The 19,200-nt window shown below is 41.7% G+C and overlaps 1 protein-coding gene across 4 annotated transcripts in view; it reads left to right on the top strand.

Annotated features, from left to right (window-relative positions):
• The window catches only part of EML4 (EMAP like 4), a 171,203-nt gene that overhangs the window by 94,327 nt on the left and 57,676 nt on the right, over positions 1 to 19,200 (top strand). For 2 of the 4 annotated variants that reach the window (XM_075412907.1, XM_075412906.1), the window contains exons 3-5: positions 5,093 to 5,222; positions 15,091 to 15,264; positions 17,404 to 17,532. In XM_075412907.1, the coding sequence (XP_075269022.1) occupies positions 5,093 to 5,222; positions 15,091 to 15,264; positions 17,404 to 17,532 (433 nt within the window). The remainder of the gene's footprint in view (positions 1 to 5,092; positions 5,223 to 15,090; positions 15,265 to 17,403; positions 17,533 to 19,200) is intronic. The other 2 variants (XM_075412910.1, XM_075412909.1) reach the window with 1 other exon arrangement.

Here is a 19,200-nt window from a genome sequence, read left to right as displayed (position 1 = left end):
TTTCAGCTAGATATAATTGTTGTAAGAATAATAAAGTTTGTCAAAACTTAATTTTGTCTTAAAATTGGATTATTAAACAAGATGGAGTATAAACCATAGGTAGTGATGGGAATTATTTTTTCCTAATTAATATTGGTCATTATTTGAGAACTGTTATCTTGCTCTGATCTGTAATATTTGTTCATGTGACAGAAGAAGAGAAGGTTTTTTCTACTTAAGGAGCCTCAATCAGAATTTGACTGTTGGTATGTAGGTGAAGTAGTGGAATAAAACAAAATGCTAAGAAAATTTTGCCCTACCTTTCAGAATACAGTACTCTTTGAAAAGAGTTTCAGTGCTCCCAAGCTATTTCTTTGCCAGCGTCTTCCATGAGCTGAGGGAATTGACATCCTTTGAAACTTTGGAAGCAAAGCAGTGACTACAGTTAGTTGCTTTGGTACAATTTATTATAACATCTTGAAGTAAGTTTAGGATTTGTCATAATTTCTAGTTCATTTTTGATGTCTTTATTTTAGGAAGGAAGTGCAGATAAAATCTTATGTTCTGCTACACTTAGAACTATTTCAGTCTGTTTTTCTGCGGCTCACCTGTGTGGGTTCTCTGGTGACTAATAGTGTGTTGAACACACACTGTATGCTGCTTTAGTGAGAGTACTAAATTGGGTTTCTGAACTTCAAGCCATCAGTTTTATTTGCACAAGACCCCTAGGCATGTAATATATTTGAAACATAGAAATAGTTTTGTTGAAGATGAAGTATGCTTAGGTTGTTGAAGGACTTGAATATTTTATGCTTACTGTAAAAAAAAAAAAGGGGGGGGGCAAGCTTAAAAAAACAGTATAGGTAACTTTTATTTTTTGGTAACACATAGTTTATTGAGCTTTTTGTTCTAAATCCATTTGAATGAAGTGTCCAGAGTTGTTGTTTTAATGTAGCTGCAGCTACTTACTTTAAATTGAAATTACCCGAAGAAGAGAAAGAAGGGTTTGGTTTTTCTTTGGAAGAAAGGCAGTTTACCTGCCAGGATGTCAGCAACGACAAAGATAGTAAGTAAATCGTTGTTCCAGTTAACACAATTAATAACATAATAAACTATATTTTAACATAAAAATCTGTAACTTTTGGGTTTCGGAAAAAGAAGTGAATTACTAACTGATCCTTAGCTCTAGTACCTTATATGTATGTTTGGAAAGAAAAGCTATCATGTTATCACAGGACACACATTTTCAAAACTTACTACTGTCTCTTGGTTGGCTTTAGTTTTTCCTCAGTTAGCTAATCAAGGCTGATAAAGGGTTGGAAATAGATTCTTGCTTTATTGTGGCTTGTTTTTTCTGATCCTACTTATCTTTCATTCACACACTTGTATACTTGACAGATGTTAATGAAATGCTTCTTTGAACTCAACTGATACTATTCTATGAAATTTATCAGAACAGAGATGAATCCTTTATTCATAAAAGACATTTTTTACCACTTTGATCTCTGACAATTTGGCTTTAATCCTGGTCACCATACACTGACTTTCATTTTACGTTCAGTTTATGTCTGGCTTTTATTCCAAACTAACAGATAAAGCTGAGTGCTATTCAGTCTGAAAAATTTCCGACTGTTTATCCTAGCAGGTGACCTATGACATAATACTGGCAGAGACGTGGAGTCCGAGTGCTGAGAGAACTGAATTGTTTTAGTCTATTGATCTGGAATTTGTGTTCTCCTGTGCTGCTTCATTATTTCCCAGGTCTCTGAAGTGAAATTGCTTGACTGCTGTGAGGGACTATCTCTGCAGTGAAGCATTGTTAAATTTTGACATCTTTTGACTGTAGAGATGCCCTGGTTAAAAGTCATGAAGAGAGCTGCATGGTTTGGACTGGTGGGTCAGCATCCCTGGGCTTCTGACTTGGCTGGGAAGATCCCGCTTGTGTGTCTCGGAGCCCGTGGGCAGCTGGGCGTCACTGCTCCACTGCCTAGGGTGTGCACAGGGCTATAACTTGCCCTTCCTTCTCACAAATTAACATTTAAATGCATTTTTGTTACATACAATTGCAGGTGAATTGAATTTTAGATCCTCCACCCCCCCCCCCCCCATTAAAAGCAGGTATTCTAAAGGTCAATGTGAATGTCTAGTTAAAGTGGGATATACAGAAAACCTGGAAGGGGGCTTGTTTCTTAGGTCTGATGGGTTTGGATTTTTGGGCTTTTGTTTGTTTAGGTTTTTTTTCATTGTTTTTGTTGTTTTTTACATTCTGTTGCACATGGAGTGTGGCACACTGATTGACCAAGACTTCGTTCTGGAGTGTAAAAAGCCTGATATGTTTTTGACACTTGGAAAAAATCTGTCAGTGCAGTTTTTCCTAGATCTTGATGTTTCAGTCTGTGTCCAAATGTTTTGGTCACTTTTTCAAGAAATGAATTATTCGAGAGATTTGGGTTGTAGTTGTATTGATAATAATTTTACGAAAATTGCTTTTATTTGATTTAAAAATCTTCATCTCAAACCTTACTGCGCATGCTACTCACTGAAATTAGGAAGTACTCTGCAGACTTACCATCAACATCCATTTTACTGATAAATGAATAACTCAAAAACTGCCATATAGATCCTTTTTTTTATTATTGTTGCATTTATCGTTGCATGGAGCAGAGCACATTCCTGTCATGAGTACACATTGATGTACAGTTTATTTGTCATCAGTTTTGTCCTTGGACATAAGCAGGAACTAATGCTTTTTGTACTTAGTAGGGGGAATTCTTCTAGATGCCATCAGTGAACAAGAGAGCAATGTGCTCGTTGCTTGAGAAAACGGAGCAATTTTTTTATCCGCCATCTTACCAAGTTCCTGCACCCTGTCTGCAGTACTGCTGTTCTTTTCGCTTTCCACTGAATGATTTCCCCACCATACTGAGAATTACCACTATTGTGTCTCCTGATTCACGGTTCTGGAAAGCCGCACTGGTGCTGGTTGGAGAGGCATTGATCTGTTACGATGAGCAGACGGAGATGTTAAGGTCACATGCAGTTCAAGAGTGAATCATAGGCCTTGATATTATGCGTCTCCACAAAGAAGATGATTTACTTTGTCACTGAAAATAAAAGAAGCTAATTTATAGGCTTCTAGTACTAAGAGTGCTTTTTAACCTCATGCGCTTTTGTTCTTGCATAGAAGTTACACAGGGGAATAAAAATCAAATGTTGAGCTTTAGAGGTTTTGTACAGTAAATTAACTTTTAAAGTAAAATCTGCATTCCAAATATGTATGCTGCAAACAAAGTGGTCTCTAAGAAGTTGGAAGTAATGATGCTAACTTCATTTATGCAGAATTTAGGAAGAACAACAATGATTTTTGCAGTGTTGCTGTATTTAGATGTGTCTTTACTTTCTTCAGATTTCCTTTATTCGCATTTCCGCCTGGGGTATTCTGCATGCTCCTTTTGGCTTGCTGATCTGAATTTCAGATGTGGTCACATGCTGCTTGGTGCGTTTGAAGCAGTGTATGGTTAGCGCGGGTCAGCCCATTTCTGCCTTCATCCAAATAGTTCTGAAATCTAGTATTCCCTTGATGAGTATCTCTTGTATGTAAAGTGCTTGTTTAAAGTAAGGATTAATTTGCCTCTCAGCCTGCCGGATAGAGCTGCGATGTGACAAAAGGACCAAATGCTGATACTGTTCAAATGATGCATCTGTGCGAGTTTGCCCTCAGTGCGCAGAGCAGTTGATTCTCCCCAACTGCTTTTTTACTCCTCACTTTTATCTTCAATGTGTGGTGGCCTCATGCCTTATCTACCTCACACTATTCCAAGCCTGCCATGAACACAGATGGTTATTTTCCTGTCAGTCGTGTGCTTCATGTTTGTTGCTGAAGGCAGAGTGGCTGGCCATCACAGCCCCATGAGATGCAGTAATAGCTTGCTGTTTGTGAAGTGGGGGTGTGGAATGGAGATGGGGTCAAAAGTGACAGCTGATTTTTGGGTGCTTAATGTGAGATTAGCCCAGGGATTTTTTCAGGGCATGTAATGCTGCAGAGGGGAAAAGCAGAAGTTTAGCACTTGGAGGGAGGAGGGGGCAAAAGTATTATCTAAGTAAAACCTTAGAAATAAGACAGGCACACAAAAAAGGAGAGACACACAAATAGTGGGAAAGGGTGAAATGTCAGGTTCAAGTAAAATGCCTTGCATTTCACTGGCGGTCTGTGGCAGAGGCAGGTCTGGGAGCCGATTGCCAGGCGTGCATTCAGCTCTTTAAATAGAAGAGCCTTCACTCCCCCCCGTCTTCCTTGCAGTCTCCTCCCACATTCACTGCATAGTTTCAAAATTCTGCAATGAGTGAAGTGGGCATCTGACAGACAACAGGCTTCTTCACATATAGAGTCTTGATTCATCCCCGGAGGGAGTCTGTAGCGTTCACTGGATGTGGCAGATGTTGTACGTAGTAAACTATATCAGAAATTTAATAACTGTACCATAGTGCATGTACTCAAAGGTCTATATCTTATTAAGATGGAAGGGGCAGCTGAAAACAAGCTGAAAAATTTGATTTTTGAATCCTTAGAATGATAACCCTTAAATAATAATTCCTTTAGTATAGAGAGGGCTTCTGTCTGCAAATTCTTTGAGCTTTAGTTAAAAAACAGGTAATTTGAAAGCAACAAACTTCACGTGGTGTTGTCTGAGCTGTGATGGTTTTGAACAACAGAGTTGAAATAATCGTATCTGCTGTCCCACAGCTGTTGGAGTGAACCAGCTTCCCAAGGCTAGCTGTAATCTGTAATTCTCACTGTGGATCACAACTGGAAAGAGATGTGGCATGTCACTGAATTAAAGTATTTGCTGGCAGCATGGCAGTAGGAAAGCTGACCCCTGTCAGAGTGTATTCTTGCCTGTCTTGGTGTCCCAGATCTCCCATCTCCAGCTGCCTACATTAAGGCTTTCATGAATGTATGTTGCTGCCTAGATGTTTCTCCTGAATGCAGGGGCTGCTGCCATGTGATACCAGGTCCACATCTGAAAGCTTTTGGTTTTTCAGATGGATCTTTGGATACAGCTGTAAAACCTTGTGTTCTTCAATTTTTTTTATTTTTTTTTCCCCCCCCTAGGTCAGTCAAGCCTCCGAGAAGCTATCTCGATGTCATGTATAACTAACGGGAGTACCGGAAGCGGGAAAACAAGCCACAGTTCATCTGTTTCTGTCGCCAGAAAAGAAACTCTTTCGTCTGCTGCAAAAAGGTACCGACTTGTTATTAAAATAGAAAATATGTATTTTTTAAAAAAACAGCAGAGCAAGAATTTGATTTTTGCCTCTGCATGACACTTACGAAGCTTTGTGAAGTCTAGTAAGGCACAAATAAACGTTGGAGATGCACCATGTTGTTAGGCTGCTTACAGCAGGGTCCTAGAAAGAATTAATAATTGGAGAGTATTTCTGTAGTGTATAGTGTCCAAAATGCATTCTCGCAAAGAGGCAGAATGAACAAATGTATTTCTAATAGAAATGGAAAATTTTTCTTTCTGGTGTTCATCTGTATCTTTATTTATTTTCAAGAAAATTAAAGGACAAAACTGACTTCATTGTCTGGAGTGTAAATAGTAGGCAATAGCAAAATAGCTATGAAACAGTAGTGAGATGTCTAAGATAAAAGTTTATATTTTTGTGTAGAAAATCTTAATGCAAAATATGCCTACTTAGTCTTTATGATGAATATCTGTATCAGCTCTCAAATGTGTCAAAATAACACTGCTTGAGTATTTGTAAGTTTTTTTCCTTCCTAAGCTTTTTTGCCTCCATTTAATGGCTTCAGCTGCATACAGTAAACAAAGTGTATAACTACTTTCTTCTGTACTTCTGTTAGATAGTGATTGCACGGCTTCTTTAATCGGTAGGTTTTGCACCTATTCCTTTTTATTGGGAATAACAGGCTGCCAGCTATAGCCACAGGGCAGAGAATACTCTAATGTATAACTGCGGTAAATTATGTGAACACATTCTTGGCCTCTGTAGAGTACTTTGGTAACTCCAGTGGCTGGTTTATCTTCTAGCGTGGATGTAAATACTGTGCTGTACAACAAGACGGGGAAATTACATACTTCAGGGAATAAAGGTGCTACATGCAAGTATAAACTGTATGAGAACAAACCAGAAAAAGCTGTAGTGTCGTTTGGAATTTGGAAAGCCAAGGGTAATGCCCTGCTCTTTGCTCTTCTCCATTGTGTAGCATTGCGTATCTTTCTTTTTTACTGTATCACAGAATCACAGAATCACAGAATAGTAGGGGTTGGAAGGGACCTCTGTGGGTCATCTAGTCCAACCCCCCCGCCGAAGCAGGGTCACCTACAGCAGGCTGCACAGGACCTTGTCCAGGCGGGTCTTGAATATCTCCAGAGAAGGAGACTCCACAACCTCCCTGGGCAGCCTGTTCCAGTGCTCCGTCACCCTCAGAGGGAAGAAGTTCCTCCTCATGTTCAGACGGAACTTCCTGTGCCTCAGTTTGTGCCCATTGCCCCTTGTCCTGTCACTGGGCACCACTGAAAAGAGCTTGGCCCCATCCTCCTGACACCCACCCTTCAGATATTTGTAGGCATTTATAAGGTCCCCTCGCAGCCTTCTCTTCTTCAGGCTGAACAAGCCCAGTTCCCTCAACCTCTCCTCGTAGGGGAGATGCTCCAGTCCCCTCACCATCCTCGTAGCCCTCCGCTGGACTCTCTCCAGTAGCTCTTCATCCTTCTTGAACTGGGGAGCCCAGAACTGGACACAGTACTCCAGATGAGGCCTCACCAGGGCAGTGTAGAGGGGAAGGAGAACCTCCCTTGTCCTGCTGGCCACACTCTTCTTGATGCACCCCAGGATCCCATTGGCCTTCTTGGCAGCCAGGGCACACTGCTGGCTCATAGTTAATCTGTCGTCCACCAGGACACCCAGGTCCCTCTCCGCAGAGCTGCTCTCCAGCAGGTCCACCCCAAGCCTGTACTGGTGCATGAGGTTGTTCCTCCCCAGGTGCAGGACCCTGCACTTGCCCTTGTTGAACCTCATCAGGTTCCTCTCTGCCCAGCTCTCCAGCCTATCCAGGTCACGCTGAATGGCAGCACAGCCTTCTGGTGTATCTACCACACCTCCCAGTTTGGTGTCGTCAGCAAACTTGCTGAGGGTACATTCTAACTCTTCATCCAGGTCGTTGATGAAGAAGTTAAACAAGACTGGGCCCAGTACTGACCCCTGAGGGACACCACTTGTCACCAGCCTCCAACTAGACTCAGCGCCGCTGAGGACAACCCTCTGAGTTCTGCCATTCAGCCAGTTCTCTATCCACTTCACTGACCACTCATCCAGCCCACACTTCCTCAGCTTCCCCAGGAGGATATCATGGGAGACTGTGTCGAAAGCCTTGCTGAAGTCAAGGTAGATAACATCCACAGCTCTCCCTTCGTCTACCCAGCCAGTCATGTCATCGTAGAAAGCTATCAGATTGGTCAGGCATGATTTCCCCTTGGTGAATCCATGCTGACTACTCCTGATAACCTTCTTTTCTTCCACTTGCTTCATGATGGCCTCCAGGATAAGCTGCTCCATCACCTTTCCCGGGATGGAGGTGAGGCTGACCGGCCTGTAGTTCCCTGGGTCCTCCTTCTTGCCCTTTTTGAAGATTGGAGTGACATTGGCCTTTCTCCAGTCCTCGGGCACCTCTCCTGTCCTCCAGGACCTCTCAAAGATGATGGAGAGTGGCTCAGCAATGACATCCGCCAGCTCCCTCAGCACTCGTGGGTGCATTCCATCGGGGCCCATGGATTTGTGGACATCCAGATCGCTTAAGCGATCCCTCACACAGTCCTCCTCGACCAAGGGAAAGTCGTCCTCTCTGTAGGCTTCCTCTCTTACCTCCGGGGCCTGGGATTCCTGAGGGCCAGTCTTAGCACTGAAGACTGAAGCAAAGAAGGCATTCATTAGCTCTGCCTTCTCCGCATCCTCCGTCACCAGGACACCCGCCTCATTCAGCAGCGGCCCCACATTGTCCCTAGCCTTCCTTTTGCTGCTGATGTAGTTGAAGAAGCCCTTCTTGTTGTTTTTGACATCCCTTGCCAGCTTCAATTCCAGGTGAGCCTTGGCCTTCCTCGTCGCATCCCTGCATGCTCTCACTACGTTTCTGTACTCTTCCCAAGTGGCCTGTCCCTCTTTCCACATGCCATGCACCTTTCTCTTCTGCCTGATCTCCGCTAGAAGCTCCTTGTTTAACCATGCAGGTCTCCTTCCTCCTTTGCTAAATTTCTTTCTCAGGGGGATGCATTGCTCCTGTGCATGGAAGAAGTGTTGTTTAAAAAGCGACCAGCACTCATGGACCCCCCTGCCTTCGAGAGCCCTGGCCCACGGGATTCCTCCCAGTAGCTCCTTGAAGAGGCCAAAGTCAGCCCTCCTGAGGTCCAGGGTTTTGATCCTGCTTATCGCCCTGCTTCCTCCACGCAGGATCCTGAACTCGACCATTTCATGGTCACTGCAGCCGAGTCTACCTCCAACCTTCACGTCCTCCACCAGTCCCTCCTTGTTTGTTAACACAAGGTCCAGCAGCGCGCCTTTCCTTGTTGGTTCCTCCACCACTTGCATCAGAAAGTTATCATCGATGCTCTGTAGGAACCTCCTGGATTGCACCTGCCTAGCTGTATGGTCTTCCCAGCTGATGTCAGGGTGGTTGAAGTCCCCCATGAGAACCAGAGCCTGTGACTGTGAGGCTGCTTGCAGCTGCCTGTAGAAGGCTTCATCAACCTCCTCCTCCTGGTCGGGTGGCCTGTAGTATACACCCACCGTAATGTCACCCGTGTGAGCCTGTCCCTTAATTCTAACCCACAAGCTTTCAACTCCTTCTTCACTTGCCCCCAGGCCAAGCTCAATGCATTCCAGTTGCTGCCTCACATATAGAGCAACTCCCCCACCTCTCCTTGTTGGTCTGTCTTTCCTAAAGAGTCTGTAGCCATCTATGACAGCATGCCAGTCATGCGAGTTGTCCCACCACGTTTCTGTGATGGCGACCAAGTCGTAGCCGTCCTGCTGTATAATGGCTTCCAGCTCCTCCTGTTTATTGGCCATACTACATGCATTGGTGTAAACACACTTGAGCTGGGCTGTCAATCTCACCCCTGGCCTTGGCACTCTAAGCCTAGGCTCATCCCTAGTGAGCTGGGCAATATCCCCTTCCCCCTTCAAACCTAGTTTAAAGCCCTCTCAATGAGCCCCGCCAGCTCGTGGCCAAGAATTCTTTTCCCCCTTTGTGATAGCTGAACTCCACTTGTTGCCAGCAGGCCCGGTGCTGTGTATACCTCCCCATGATCAAAAAAGCCAAAATTTGACCGATGGCACCAGTCCCTGAGCCACCTGTTAACCAGGTGAGTTTTCCTGCCCCTTTCAGTGCTGTCCCCTGCCACTGATGGGATGGAGGAAAACACCACCTGCGCCCCTGATCCCTCAACCAGTCGCCCCAGTGCCCTGAAGTCCCTTTTGATGGCCTTGGCACTTCTTTCTGCTACCTCGTCTCCGCCAACCTGCATTACCAAGAGGGGGTAGTAATCAGAAGGCCGCACCAGACCAGGGAGTTTCTTCGCAACATCCCTAACCCGGGCCCCAGGGAGGCAGCAGACTTCCCTGTGGGATGGGTCCGGTCGGCAGATCGGGCCCTCTGTTCCCCTCAGAAGGGAATCACCTATGACAATGACCCTCCTTTTTTTCTTAGTTGAGGCAGTTGTAATACGTGGGGCTGTCTGACTCGTTCTAGGCAACCCCCTGGATGGAGCCTCACCTTCACCCACATCCTCTGTGGCCAGTCCCTCACGTTCCAGAGCCCCATACCTGTTGCTTAAGGGCAACTGAGCAGGTGAGGGAGGCGGGGGGGAAATTCGCTTGCCCCCCCGAGCAGGGACCTGTTTCCATTCCCCCCCATCTCTTAGGCCCCCTCTTTCTGCTCGGTGGCAAGAGGGATGGGGGTTCTCTGCTTTCTGTGGAGCCGCCTCCTGCTGCCGCTGCCTCAGGGAGGGTAGGGTGCGGCTCCACCAGTCGATCTCCCTCTCACACTCCCAGATGCTCCTCAGCCTCTCCACTTCCTCCTTCAGTTCTGCCACCAGGCTGAGCAGGTCATTCACCTGCTCGCACCGAACACAGCCGTTGTCTCTGCTGTCCTTAATGTTTACTTTTAATGTATCCTTAATGTTTACTTTTCAGCAATAAATCAGAAAGTGATCACTGTATCTCTCTACTGTTAGTGTGACAGGCACCGGGACAAAAGACATTCCTGCAGGAAGATATTTCTTCGTTAGCGCTTTTCCATTAGTCTTTCCCCTGTGGTTCTTGGCACTTTGATGAGAGCCAGTCCGGTTCCCGTGGTGTTCAGCTTGCATTTGTGCTGAATCACCTTCTTGATTCATTGGCTGCTTAACACTTCACTGCAGAAGAAGAGCAGAATGGGCATCCCTATCGTCTGAGTTAAGGTCTTTAAAAAGAGACCTGAATAGGCCAAAAGAGGAAAACCTAAATATGTGGAGGGCATCTCTCCCTGGGCTTCCAAAAAACTGTTGAGGGGAGGTTTTGGTGCTTCCCATGCAGCTGAAGTTACGTTATTCCCTTCTTCAAGACTTGTTTTAGGAAGGCCTAAGTCCTCTCTTTAGTTAGGTTTCCAGCAGTTCCTTTCACTCTCTTGTCTTTATACATTCTTCCGTGAAATTTCTGTGGTATTTGGAAGAAAACAGACTTGCCCTTTTGTAAAATTACCAGCTCAAGAAGTGTCTAATCTCAGTCTTTGTGGATATGTTTTTGTAGTAACAGCAAAACTGTTCAGTGCTGAGTAGTGTTCCTGGTAGAAACAGAAGTGAATGTCCGTAGTAGTCCCTTTTCCTTAACAAAGTTAGGGTAAACATGTCTATTTCTAAGACTCTTGTCATAGTGAAAAGGAGGGAGGCCAAAGGAGAATATCATCGGGTTATGGGATACTTCACCTTGGCTTGTCCAGGCTTTTCTTCGGGCTGGAGGTTGAACTGGTGCAGCAGGTGAACATGGTCATCTCATGATTCAGAGTTATGCTTTAGTTACCAAATGGACCCCATAGCCTGCCTGTAGCTTTTCATGTTCTAAATACATATAGCCATACATGTAGTCACAAAGAGCAGAAGGCCTACTTGTGTCCAGACTGTTGTTTAGGTTTAGTGCCTGTGTTTTGTGCAGTCTTAATATTGTAGAGGGGCTCTGGCCTCTCTAGACCTGCCATCTCTGAGAATTTCTTCTATGAATAAACAGTTTCGTTTCCTGGGCTGTTTAATCCTTGTTCTACCAACCTGAACACTGAGGTCACAGAGATGATCTGATGGCTCAGTAGCTGCACAGCAGCAGTACCTCTCATTTCAACAAAGGTATCCTAAAATATCAGCTGTCGCTAAAGCCAGAGACCAGGAATGTACCACGAACAATGGGTAGATGATGTCCCATTGACAGAGATGAAGTCACTTACATGGGAAAATCTCACCCCTGTAGTCTGGAACTGACTTGTGATAGAGGTGTCCGAACCCTTCAGGACAAAACCCATGTTGTGTACATTGTATATCACCAGAGTTGGAAACAGGTTTGTATTTTGTGCTGCAGATCACTGTCCCAGAGACCTGTTTGATCATTTTCCTTAGGATTAAACGTTCTTCTGAAAACAGCTTCTGGTAAGAACAGTCTTCATGTTTCAGAATGACCACCCTCCACAGTAGCTGCCAATGTGTTGTGGTTCAAAGGATGAAACATTGTGCTAAGTGAAATTAGAGAATCTGCAAATTTAGGTCAGATAGTAATAGCTCTCAACTACTCACATGTGGACTGAAGAAATGCCTCATCGAGTTGGGATTTGGAAAGAATTTTTGGATGCACTAAATGACTGCTTCCCAGAACTGACTAGTCTTTAGAAACCCACAAGAAAAGGTGCTGGCTTTGATTTGGTTTCAGTTATTGCAGAAGACCTAGTTGAAGCGGTATTAGTGAGAGAGACACTCTGTAATAGCCAGTCATAATACAATTAAGCTGAAGATTTTAGCGGAGGTGAGCAAACGGAATAAATTCAGCACTAAGATATTCAGTACCCAGACTGTCACATATCTATATAGTTTACTTTCAAATTAAAATGGCAGTCAAAAAAAGTAGCCCACTGGCAACCTGATGGTAGATAAAAGCACTATGTTGAAACCCAAGGTATACCTTGTGTTGCAGCCCAAAGAGAAACCAAGAGCGGTCCAGTGATTCTCACGGCCCAACAGATAAATTAAGGACTGAACCTAATGGCAAAGATGTGAAATGGATAGTCCACAGCTGACAGGCTCGCTGAAGACATTGAAGAGATTCCCACACTGAACCTGTGGTTTCTAGGAGATAGATCAGATGAGCTAAAAGAGTTTGGGTAAGAAGACATAAAATATAAGACTGAATTGTTAAGTTAGATAATATGCTGCTGTCAGCAGGTGACATTCCCCTGAGCATGTTGGAGGAACACACAGGTCAATTCCAGGATTTCTGGTGTGTTGTTGTAAACAGGATATTACAAAAAGTGTGGATAAGGGACTGCAGATAATGACCTCACTGATGAACCCTTTTATGCTACCATCAGACACAGAACACGGTGCCAGGTGAGCCGTTGTTCTGGTGAAGTAGGACCATTCTTAGTAGACTTGCAAGCTGGAGTTATGGAAGTCATTATGCTTGTGTGTTTTCTCTCCTCCTGCTTCTGTCATCTCTTTTACTGTTATTAGACTGTATTTTGAAGTTCCCAAGTAGAGGAAAAGGGAAAATTGGAAGCATGTCTGCCTGAAAGATGCTTTCTTTGAAAAAAAGCAACCAAAACAAAACAAAACAAAAAAAGACCACCCAAAAAAAGAACACCCAGAAAACCAACCAACGAACCAAAAAAACCAGCAAAAAATGCACCACAAAAAAACTCTGTCCTGGTAGATGGACTTCATTGTGAGAAACCATGCATTTATGGAAGAGTGAATGAGGTCTATGAGTGTGCCTGTTGGAGCAGGAATAGACTATGCAAAAAAGAAGTTTTCTGCAATGAGGGTTGTGAAACACTGGCACAGGTTGCCCAGAGAGGTGGTAGATGCCCCATCTCTGGAAACATTCAAGGTCAGGTTGGCTGGGGGTCTGAGCAACCTGATCTGTTTTAAGATGTCCCTGCTCATTGCAGGGTGGGGGGTTTGGACTAGATAGGCTTTAAAGGTCCCTTCCAACCCAAACCATTCTATGATTCATTTTCTTTAGTGACAAGAGATTCTGAGAATTTATTTCACTATACTGCTTTTCTTGCCGCAGACTGTGAAAAGATTAAGATTGCATAGTGGGCTTTTGCATCCAGCAATACAAGCTAAGTCTTCTGCTTAAAAAATAACAATAATTTTAATGCTTCTAGTTAATTAAGGACTTCTGGCTATAAATTATTAACAAAAACCCCACAGTTCTTCAAGCTTTGTTCTCTGTGATCACATATATGTCCTCAAGAAATGTGAAAGCTCTTTCTGTTTTGTTTTCATCTGTTTTTCTGAAAAGAAAATGTAAGTTTGATGAATTATATTGACATTTTTAACTAGTTAATATGGTTTACAGAAGAAATCCTGATGGATCCTTATAAACATATTTTGGGTTTTATATTATTTTTCATGTTTTGACCAGTGCTTCTTTGAAAGCATTTAGAAAAGTTGAATGAACTCTTACGTAAAGCGTTGAGGGCTTTGGCTTGGTGGTAGGTGATACACTTTAAATGAAATAACAAATGAAACAAAAAGAGGGTCTTATGAATGTTTTATTAAAACTGGGGGCCCAGTTTATTTTGAATATTGTCGTACTGTTTTTCATTGGTTTTTGGGGAAAGGTAAATGGAAACACAAATAATTAAGATTATGCAAGGGTTTGGGAAGGGAATTGCTGTGAGGGATTGGAAATCTGGATTCTCCCCTTCAGAAAGATAACTGTTTCTTTTTTACTTTGCAGGTTACTTTGAACCTAGGAAAAATCTTTCTTTTTCCTTTTTAGCTGGTGTTTGTATCTTGCTTTGTTTGTTCACTGAAAAATTTACCTTGGAAGATGTTTTATTTAATCTTAAAAAAGAAATACTGTGTACTACAGAATACTCTTCCCTTCTACAGAATACTCTTCTCTTTTAGGTTCTGGTATTGTTTATATGATTTGGTATATTGCAAAGCATGCTATTTTATAGAGGAGCCTTTGAATTAATCTTTCTGTTTACTTAGTGGACCTTTGGTTAGGTTCTTAATGAATTTAAGGTTGTTAATGACATGTATTTAAGGCTGTTTCAAATGTTAACGTAATAAATACAGCACTATGAAAATAAAGATGTATTCTTAGCTGTCGTTTACTGAAGGCGTTAAAGAAGTGTCAGGACAGTCTGATGTTAGTCAACTACAGCTCAAAACAGTGAGGAGTTTTCAGGGATGATTTCCTTTGAACTCTGGTGCAGCCAGGGAAAGCCCAGGGACCAGCCACAATATGTCACTCTCCTGGTGACAGCACAAAGATAAGCACGTCCAGAAATGCAGAGAGAGGGGTACAGTTTCATGGCAGGCTTAAGCTAATCGGAGGTAGTGCTGGTCACGCTCCTGCCTTTCGCTTGCACTGAGCCTTGGCTGGCAGTGTGGTGAGGTAGTCAGTGAGCTGAACCAGAGGATGGGTTTTTTTCTAAGGGACGGCAGGCTTGAGGTGCAGCAACTTGTGTCAGCTTTGAATGCTGTAGAAGCACCAGTGAATGAGGGACATACTCAGGTCAAAGTTGTATTCATTTTAAAATCACAGTAAAGTGAGTACAACTACACAGTAAAAATAAGTAAATCTTCCATGCCTCTGTCACCTTTTTTATTTTTGGAGCTTGTAAATAAATTCTACTGTAGCAAAGCGCTAACATGAAGAGAGGGAGTAAATAATCAAAGCGTTCTTTCGGTGATTATGTATAGTAAGTTGTTACATGCTTCTCCCATCTTTTCACAGAGGGCATTTTCTCCCACCTTTTTAATTTATTTGCTTGTTCTCTTTTTTTTTTTTTTTTTTTTTTTTCTTTCTCCCCCTGTGTTATACTTTATTTTACAGCGGTACAGAAAAAAAGAAGGAAAAACCTCCAGGACAGAAAGAAAAAAAAGTGGAATCTCATTCTAATGATCAAAGTCCACAAACTCAAGCATCACCTTCTCCCCAGCCCTCCTCACAGACTCTCCAAACACACAGGCAAACTCAAGAAAGCAAGAGTTCTGCTCCAGCTAAAAGGTTTTCACAGTACTACAGTACAGAACTAGATAATTATTGTAATGGTACTGAGTTCATATTTGACAAGTCATGTGAAATAGTTCCAGTCTCATGATCAAGTTAATAAATGTTTGCTATTTTTTGTGCTAAAGAAAATGCATTCAACATGCATTGCAACAGAGCAAATATGTAAAAATGCAGTTTTTCTTTGAAGAAATTTTTAAGATTACAAAGTGGTTTTTTGTTCTCTGTAGTTGAAATCCTAATATAGTAGATTACCTCTAATCAGTCATTATTCTAAAATATTTAATGATGACTGTGGCTTTATAATTATCAAAATACACTTCATATGTTTTGTCTGGCATAGCTGAATGGCGGAGTGTATTTTGCACATGGCTATTGACTACATCTCATAACAGCATTTGTTAAATACTTGTATCATTGCTGCTCCTCAGGTGTGTTTCTTCTCAAGTTATTCTATAAAACGACTGCAGTGTGGATTTTTTGGTTTTTTTTGCAGCCCTTCCCTTTTCAATTTCTGCTAGGTTGCAGGGTGATTCACTTTGATTCTTTACATGAGTGAAGTTCTGGTTTTACACCCACATAATAGAACTGCTTGACTTGAGTGAACGTAGAAGTTTGTTTAGGATTGCCTCTAAGTTCCCACTTATTCTAGTGGGAATTAGGCACAGAACAAATGGTACGTCTTTTTTACTTTCCTTTTTTTTTTCTCTTTTTTTTTTTCTTTTTTTTTTTTTTAAAACCAAGGAAATGGTTTTTAAGATTTGGGTGGTTACTTCGGAGTTTCAAAACTATGCAGATCACTCAGTGTGGTTTCTTTTTTCTTTTTTTGGTTCGCTGTCACCTTACTGTTTTGGAAGGTGTCAACTTTTCTTTTACCGTTTGGCATTTAGGAGACTGAAACAAGCTCTTAAATAAATGAAATCTATTCTTCTGAAATTTACTGTAGTGCACAAGATTATGTTGTCTTGCATTGCTTGAATTCACAGCTCTAATAAATATTTAAACTTTCACTTGACTGATGCATGTTATAACACTCCATAAAGGCTCTGTCTCCATGTCTTGCACAAAACATAAGTTGTCTGAAGCTGAACTTGCAGCCTGTTGTTCTCCTGCCTGGTATCTCACTGTAAAGATGTTTGCCTGAAGTCTCGCTTACTAATCTTTTGCAGTGTGGGGAAAAAAATAAATGCTTTGTTTAGTCTCCTAATGGTTTAACTTGATTAACTCGTTTGTCGCAGGACCTTTCAGCCTGTTGAGGTGCTGTGGAAGGAGCTTGCCATTTCTAAGGTTGCGGTTCAAGACTTACTCCTGCAAAAAGCTTTTCTGACAGGATGAAGTACGATACTGTTAGCAGGACATATGCAGAGTCTAATTCAGCTGGCTGAAGAATAATTTGGGCTAAGTCACTCTAGAACATGTTTTCCGTGGTTAAGATGTGTGCGAAATTAATGAACTATTGACTGGAAAACTTGCAGGTTCCCATTAGCGTAAATTGGCTACAATAAGATTCCTGAAAAATTATATCAGAATTCATGGATTTAATCATCTGTAGTATTGGACCAAACCTAGCTTGCCTTTTTCGTGCAGGAAGTTTGCAGACATTTGTTTCAAAAAGATTAAAGCCATTAATGTGGTTTAGAATGTGCTATCTGCAAAACAGCCATATGAAACTGTAATCTGATAGAACTGTTCTGCCTCAGAAATCAGTGTGTTAAAGCTGGTGAACAGTTAATCAGGGGAAAAAATTATACTTTTCGTTGTTACCTTCTTAAGTGTTTGGTTTTAAATATTATTATTTATGGCTAATATATTGTAGCCTCTTTTTTTTTTCCACTTTTGTAATTTGTTAGCAATATAATAATGAAGTACAGAGTTATTTTGTTTAAATCTCTATGAAAGAGGATTTGGAAATAGAAAGAAGTGGATAAAACATTTGGCAGCTGTCTTGCTCAATTGTTTTCATTCATCCAGTTAGAACTTTTTGACTAATAGTTTTTTCCTGTTTCATGCTTCAGCTTGAAGAAAGACCTAGCTCTGCTTTTGTCTCCTGCTGCTTGATCTGTCAGTTGCATACGAGTTCCAGTTATTGTTATCTTATTATCTTGTCATTTTAAAATATATTTTTGTTTCTTCTAGCATAAAGAAATCTTTGATTGCTGAAAAACCTCACAGTGCTTGGGAGAGTTCAGATGACAGTCGTAACAAGCTGCTGAGGGTAGCATCAACATCTAAATTAATTTCAAAAGTGGCAAAGAATGCAGACAAGTAAGTATCAGTTGGCATATAAAAGCTAGTGAACTTTGGAGTCAAAATATTATGAAATTGCAGGATTTTAGTGAACTTACTTATGTCTGTGCTAAGACCATGTGCATCTTTTTTTTTTACCAAAGGTAATTACTTGCATAACCTGGCAACGTGGCACTCCAGGTCCTGTGAAATCTTAAACTTATTATAAAAATGTGAATGCAGGATTTGAGTGTACATATATTTTAATGTTGCCCATTTGGGCTAGTGGAATTATGCACTATAGTTAAGATTTATGGCTTAATGCCACTGTTGTGAAGCTTCCAAACAGTTTTTTCCTGATTAAAACTGATCTGAAAATGCAAATGTATTTCCTTGAAGTTAATTTACTGGATTTGACATAGTATGTGTGTTTCTAAAGTAGGCTGTAATATTAAGAACATACTTCTGGATAATAGGCAGGGATGTTCTTTTCAGCTTCTCCTTCGGTAGGTGATGTGCCTATCATTCCTCTCATGCTCTTCTTCAGCAGCAGGTTTTCTCAGTTTGTGGTCTCCAGTGTGGCCTCACCAGAGATGAACAGCCCAGAGTGACTACTTCTCCTTCTGTCAGCACAGGGACAAGAGTTTGCATTTCTCTGTGACTCCACATTGCTGACCCCTGTTGTGACCCACTTCTTGTCCTCAGTACTTTTTGCCAATTGGGCTTCCTCTTCATATTCGCATACTTAGTTTCTTTTTTTGACTTTGTTGATATTTTGTTGAATTTGTTGAAATTGTTGTGTTGACTTTTTGACTGACCCCTGTCCCATTTTCTGAGATCCCCTTAGCGTGCTGGCAGCTTCTCCCAGCTTGATGTCATCTGTGGGTTTTGTACATCTGCTCGTTATTCTTCATTCAAATAGCCATTAGCTCTTTTAAGACAGAACTACCTGAAGAACCCTCACACAAATAAAACTCTCTGAACTTTCAGAATAATTTCCAGTCTTTTTATGATCTGGTCTGTAGTACTCTCCTTGGCTTGCATATAAGACTGTCAAATAACATACTTAGAGTCAAGAGCGGTGCAATTGCATTCCTTCTTTCCTAGGAATGGGAAGAATGAAAACTTCTTAAATTAATCTTGGGTGTGGATATCAGCACATTTACTAAAAGCTTTATGCTTACACTGAAGAGTTCTGCAGTGCAGTGAAGTGCTGTGTGTGAGGGATTATGGGTTACATATTTTGCAAGTATTTATTTTCCTTTTATAATTGGTTTTCACTGTTGGAATTTAAAAGCCCTTTGGCAATTTAGATTATAGCAGGGTATGGCTAGATAATATTTTGGGATAAAAACCCCTCTGTCTTGATTTCTGCTTGTCAAGTTTCTTTTCCTGGTTTTTGTTATACTACTAAAATATCTTTGATAACGTGTTATATACTTCAGAATTGCTAATAATAAAAAATAAATTTTACTTTTTTTGGCATTTTATATATTGGTTCACGCATGATCAAAATAGAGGTATCTTACTTAATTTTCCTGTGATTCTGCTTATTTTCTGCACTTCAGCAGTCTCTAATGTAGGGAAAGCAGGTATGTAACAAAAGAGTAGACAAGGAAAGATTAGGACTAATTCTTGTTAGAGAAAGTGGTCTGTTCACCACTTGGAGGTGTTGTATCTTAAAGTATTTGGCAAGTAGTAAAGCTT

Source organism: Opisthocomus hoazin, chromosome 2 (assembly GCF_030867145.1).
Source record: "Opisthocomus hoazin isolate bOpiHoa1 chromosome 2, bOpiHoa1.hap1, whole genome shotgun sequence".
In the NCBI taxonomy this organism is placed as follows: Eukaryota; Metazoa; Chordata; class Aves; order Opisthocomiformes; family Opisthocomidae; genus Opisthocomus; species Opisthocomus hoazin.
The sequence above is the reverse complement of the archived record's forward strand: the minus strand, read 5'-3'. Positions and strand labels throughout refer to the sequence as shown.